Source organism: Pipistrellus hanaki (assembly GCF_964339955.1).
Source record: "Pipistrellus hanaki genome assembly, chromosome: 14".
Classification (NCBI taxonomy): domain Eukaryota; kingdom Metazoa; phylum Chordata; class Mammalia; order Chiroptera; family Vespertilionidae; genus Pipistrellus; species Pipistrellus hanaki.
This window is the reverse complement of record NC_140516.1, coordinates 34,768,236-34,774,235: the sequence shown is the minus strand read 5'-3', so window position 1 is coordinate 34,774,235 and position 6,000 is coordinate 34,768,236. Positions and strand designations below refer to the sequence as shown.

Here is a 6,000-nt window from a genome sequence, read left to right as displayed (position 1 = left end):
GATATTAAATAGGGATTAATATCAGTGCCTCTCTTTTAAGGCTATGAGGATCGAATGAAAAAATATCCAGGAAGCGTTCAGCACACTGGCTGGCACAGAGTGTAATACCGAGAGTAGCAAACATGTATGTATCTTGACAGCCAGACACTGACTTCCACGCTTTACCTAGGTTAACTCTACTCATCTTTATTGCATCTTCTTCTTCTTATTATTATACCATTTTACAGAGGAGCAAACTGGGGCACAGACGTGAAGTAACATATGACCTCGAGACATGATAGCTGTTATTTTATTATTATTATTATTTTTGTCCAAGGTTCCTTCTCAGCTTCTCGTGGGCGATCCCTCTGAAGGGCCGGAGGGATCCTTCGGCCTCGCCCGCCGCGGGCCCGATGGAAAGGGTATAACGGGGCCCGCGCGCGCTTCGTCTGCCTGAGAACCGCGGGCCCGCGCGCGCGCGCGCGCGCGAGGGGTTGACAATGCCGCGGGGCGGGGCGGCGGGCCACTTCCTCGCCTCCCATTGGCGCACACGCCCCTTCCTGTCACCCCGGAGCCCGGCCCCGCCCCCGGGCCCCGCCCGCCGCCCGAGCGCCGCCGGAGTGGACGGTTCCAGACGCATGCTAATGAGGGGGCGGCCGCCGCAGCCCATTGGCCCGCCGCGGAGTGTTGGTGAAGTCAGCGCCGAGTCCCAGAAAAACAGAGCGGGGCCAACTGCAGCGTGGAGCGCGAGCGGGGCAGGACGCGCGCCGCCCGCCGCCCGCCGCCCGGCGACCCGCAAGGTAAGCCCGCGCCGCCCGCCCGCCCGCCCGCGCTCCCCGGGTCCGCGGCGCCGGCGCCGGGGCGTGCGCCAGCCTGGCCCCCGCGGGCGGCGCCTTTGTTCCGCGCTCAGAGGAGGCGCGTTTAAAGGGCCAGCTATTGGAAGGACTTGGGGACCCCCTCCCCCCGAGCATCCCCTTCATAGTCACAGGGAAACCATGTCCTCCCCCCTCCCCCCCATGGCCGAACCCTCCCTCCCTCCTGTCACTCTTTCTTTCAAGGAAAGTTCCCCAGGGTGCGGGGGTTCTGGGAGATGCCAGCGTTTTGGGGGTTATTTTTTTTGGAGGGTCGGGGGTACGTGCGATCATGGCCTCGGTCAGGCAAGAACGCCCGCCAGCTCCAGGCTGGCTGCAGTGTGGGCGGTGGAGGCGGCATCCACGCCCGGGTGGGTCCGCGGGGTGAAGTGAAACTGCCGGGGAGAGCGAGGCTCCGGTGCCGCGGCCCGGGGAAGGAAGGAGCGAGCGAGCGAGCGCAGGATGGAGGCATCTCAGGTGTTTCATTCATCAGCATCCTTCCTGGAGGAGAGGGCGGCGGGAGGGGCCGAGGACGCCGGCCTGGCCCGGGGCCCGCCCGAGGGAGCGGGTGCCCGTGTGTGTCCGCGTCCGGGGACCGCGTGCCCGCCACCCGCCCAGGCTCCGTCCCCCGGAGCGACCGGCCGGCCGGCAGCCCGTCCCCGAGCAGATGGGCGGAAAGCGCCTCCCTCCTCCGAATTCCCCGGGCATCCCCGGCTCTCCCCCGGCTGCTTTACGGCGTGGCTTCCTTGATAAGCGGTGGCTCCGTTCAAAGATAGAGCAGGAAAGAGGCTTGAAGTCATTTATATTCCTTTCATGGAGGAATGCACTGTCGAATTCTGCATCTCTCTCTCTCCCCCCCCCCCCCCCCCCGCATCCGCTGTCGTAAGATGTCTTTGAAATTCACCAGTGCATGCTTTCTTCAGGCAGACAGGATTTATTACGCGGTTACACTGCTCCATAAAAGCAGAAGGGATCCCACTGAGAGTGGCTCGCGTTATCCAGACCCCTGGGGTCTTCCCGGCATGTTCTGGCTGAGCCTTTGGATTTTTTTGTTTCAAACTGAGCGCTAGGATGCTCCTGTCTGTTGTCGCCGAGCAGACCTGCTGAAATTGGCCGCATTGATCTCACCATCAATAGGAGGGAGATACCGTGGAACTATCCCGGCCTGCCAGGCATCTGACATCAACCCCCCTTTTCCTCTCACAAGTGAAGGCCAGGGATGGCTTGTCTGTATCCTCTCCCCTCCTTGTTTGTTTGTTTGTTTGTTCTAGCTCCTCTAGATTCAGTTTTGTGTTTTTGGCTTGGTAGTGATCCAAGAGAAGGGAGACATTGTCATTTCAAAGAGGGGTGGGCAGCCAATGTGGACAGGAACCTCAATGACAGAAAACACATCCCGGACATTTTCGGACTCCAGATGTACAGCCCTTAAGAGACATAGGTGAGAGGGGTGACCGAGGTGAAGGGTGTGTGTATGGTGTGGTGTGGTGTGGTGTGGTGTGGTAAGGCTGTGAGGGGGGGGTGGGAGAAGAGGGTGCTGCCAGCAATTTTCTGCCCCACCCTCTTGATGCTCCTTAAATAGCTCCTTGCCAGCCAAGCTCTGGTGTCCCAGGCTCTTCCCCCCACCCCCAGGGAGGAGTTGGTCCGTTAGTTGGGCACTATTAGAGTTGATGGTTGGTTAGTCAAGGGTTCCTTCTCCAGGATTTCTGGGAGCTCATTTCTCAGCTGGAGGCCCCCCCCCCCTGCCCCCCAAGTGGAACTAGCTCTGGTGACTTCCCCACAGGGTATTAGCAACTGAAAAGAAATGCTTCCTACCCCATAGGGTGGAGAGAATTGTCATTTTCCATTGGACACCCACCCCCTGTTGGCCCTCTCCTCCTCTGACCTGCTTTTTACTATTCCAGTTGGAGAGTTGTTGTGAACTTTTCTGAAGGGCTTGGGGATATTGGGGGATGCGGAAGGAGTTAGGGAAAGGACCAGCAGATGGATGCTCCTTACTAGCAAAACAAAGAACTGTTCAGCTCTCTCCTCATTTCCCCTCTCCAAAATAGAGTTCCGTGTAGATAGCAGGGTCTGGGGTTTTCTTTGCAGAGAATGAATGGGCAGGGCTCTCAGGAAAGCAAGCTTTTATGAGGCCGCGTTAGTAATTCCTCTGGTCATTGGATTTAGTTCTAGACTCTTCCCCGGACATAGACATGGATTTGCTGTAGAGGGCACTCACTGGTAACTTAGGATTTATTCTGTCTCTGTGAAAGAGGCAATGGATGGTTTCAGAAAGCTTTGGTGGAGAAGTTTTGGACCAGAAGAAGGTCATTTGGCTTTGATCCTAGCTACCAACCTGCTTTGGGCTTTGGGCTAATAGTGGCTTTTGCTCTCTGGGCCTTGGTAAAGTGGAGGGCTTTGGAGCAGACTGTTTTCCGGGGTTCCTGACAGAATTACTGTTCTTAGATTCAAAAGTACAGTTTGTGGTGGCATTTTTAGATGTTTTTTTTTTTTCTTTCTGTTTGCTAAACTGATGTTAAATCCACAATATTGCTCAATGGCATGAATGAAGCTTTTCAAGACTCAAGCTTCTGTTGGATTCAGACTCACCTTTTTCTTGATTAGTGTGATTCTTGAGGTTTTGTTATAATTATATAAATAATTCAGAACTAGAACTGCCCAGAGGAAGAGGCACAGACCCTCAGAGTGGGTGGCTGGCTGGGCAGACGAGGATGGGATGGGAGAATGCTGAGGGAAGGGAGTTGCTATAATTCATTCTCTTTCTCTGTGTGCTTAACTCATAGGTTAACTTATGGTTACACAGGTGACTGTTTAGATATTTAGAACATGAGAGTTGGAAGAGTTCCTCTGTGATTGCCAGGTTCAGCCTCCCTCACTGAGTAACTTGAAGGGTTGGAAGATTTGGTAATTTGTCTGATATCATACAGCTAACAAGATGCAGAGCTGGGCAGAATCCCTAATGGATATAGATTCTAGGTCTTGCGTTCTAAATGTATCTCTGAAGCCCCCTCCTCTGGCAGAAGTGATTCTAAGATGGGATAAAGTGAGGAGGACATAGGGAGAGGTTGGAGAAACGGACTGAGGGGTAGGTTGAGGGCAGGTGGGGAAGGGGAAACCAGACATCAAGCTCCGAGGAGAAAGGATGGAACTGGAAGTGGGGAGTAGGGCTCTATCAGCTGTGAAATAGCAGATTTCTGCAGCCCTGAGTGCGAAGTTAGTACAAGAGTCTTGGCTTAGACCAGGGGTAGGATAAGTGGCCTCAGAGTCCAGCCTGGGGCTGGGACTAACTCGGATCTCCTTGGGAGCGCTCCTGTTGACCCTCTGATTGCAGTGTGGAGGCTGCTTCATTTCAGGGCCAGCTGAGGCCTTTGGAACCACTGGGGCTCGCTGAACTTGAACATGTGGCAAGTCAGGTGTGCTGGTGGTGATGCTGGAGAATGCTGAGGTTGGACTCAGTTCTGCTGAAGTCCCAGTTTTTTTTCTTCTTTCTTTCTAATGCAGAAAATGAAAAAAGTTTTCCCTGGAATTTCTTTTCAACTCAAGCAGCATTTTCTCCTGACTTCCATTGCACGTTTTTTGAGGTGGTGTTTCATGTACTCCTTTTCAGAGGAGATACTTGGGAATGACTGACTGACTGAATTGCAGCTCATTTGGGGGGAGCTAAGTCTCAGAATGTTTCAATGATCAATTAAAGAGCTGTGAACAGTTGTTACCCAATCTATAACCATTCAAAGGCATAATAGGTGTTACTACTGTAAGTCCATAGCCCAGTCCAACAGCTGACCATGTACAGTATAATCCACTTTGGCTAATTTGGAGGCCCAGGAAGTATCTCTGGATTTTAGTTGCTCCTTCTTGTTGTGTATAGTTAGGCATGTGTCTGTCCCTCTCTTTCACTATCTTCCCATCCGTTTCCCACATCTTCCTTTTCTGTACATTTTCTTTCTCTGCTGTTGTATCTTTCTCTTTTTTTAAAAAAAAATATTTTTATTGATTTTTAGAGAGGAAGGGAGAGGGAGAGATAGAAACATCAATGATGAGAGAGAATCATTGATTAGCTGCCTCCTTTACGCTCCCCACTTGGGATCGAGCCCTCAACCCAGGCATGTGCCCTTGGCCGGAATTGAACCTGGGACCTTTCAGTACGCAGGCTGACGCTCTATCCATTGAGCCAAACCAGCGAGGGCATATCTTTCTCTTGTGACTCCTCCCCATCCTTTCTTTACTGTCAATGATGTAACTTTGTAGTGTATTTTAATGTATTTATTGTGTCATTAAAATTTCATCTTCTCTTTTTTGTTATTTGAAATCAGCCGAGTTCACTCATTTTGAATATGTGTATATGTGCTTTACACACGAAACAAATAAACCAAACCCAATTGAATTGCTTTTTACTTCTGTGTGGTCTTCATTGATCGACCATCCTCTCTTCTTTTGTGGTCAGTAGTGGCTCTTAATAGAAAAAAAAAAAAAAAAAATTCCAACTCACTGTCATGTGGCTATTGTTATAACAAAAAACAGCTATAACAATGGAAAAAGTTTCCACCCTAGTATTGTGGACACAAGGGACACCCTCTCCCAAGAGATGTGCCCTATTTCTTGACTTCCTGCCCTAGAAGCCTATCTGCAGTGCATTCTCTAACAGACGCCTGCTCTGTAAGGGCTGGGGTGGGGGTTGGGGTAGTGTGGAGCTGGGCTCTTGTTGGTGGATCTGGTGGGCAGGCTTATGGCCAAGAGAGCACTCTTCAGTCCTTGGAAATGTCTCTGAGGATCCTTTATAGTGTTCCCTCTGAAAAATTCAGTGCAATGATTTTTCTTTGTTTCCCCAGGCTGAGCTAACCCCTACCCAGCAGTAGCAGCAGCCAGGCCCCTTTGGAAAAGAATAAGTTGCTTCCCAACATCCTGATTCTTGTGGGTTAGGACCCAAAGGGTATCTCGTGGTGGCACAGGGAGGGTAGGCAGCCACTGGTTGCTGGTGTGAAGTCCCAACTGCTTTGATGGATGCATGCTTCAGCCATTTAAACGTTTCTTCTGATTCTGATTAATCACCTAGAAGATTGAGTCTTGGTGCTCATGGTCACCAAGTGAGCCTCCCAAGCAAGAAATCCCCTTGAAGTCTCCAGTTTATGTTAAAAAGTCACATGAGTTTTGGGTTATAGAATATGTGCTG

The 6,000-nt window shown here is 51.5% G+C and overlaps 1 protein-coding gene across 29 annotated transcripts in view; it reads left to right on the top strand.

Annotated features, from left to right (window-relative positions):
• The first annotated feature begins 607 nt into the window (after positions 1-607).
• The window catches only part of SORBS1 (sorbin and SH3 domain containing 1), a 210,874-nt gene continuing 205,481 nt past the window's right edge, over positions 608-6,000 (top strand). For 23 of the 29 annotated variants that reach the window (XM_084903988.1, XM_084903984.1, XM_084903994.1 and 20 more), the window contains exon 1: positions 608-779. In XM_084903988.1, the coding sequence (XP_084760114.1) occupies positions 618-779 (162 nt within the window). In that variant the 5' untranslated portion in view covers positions 608-617. The remainder of the gene's footprint in view (positions 780-6,000) is intronic. The other 6 variants (XM_084903989.1, XM_084903998.1, XM_084903997.1 and 3 more) reach the window with 1 other exon arrangement.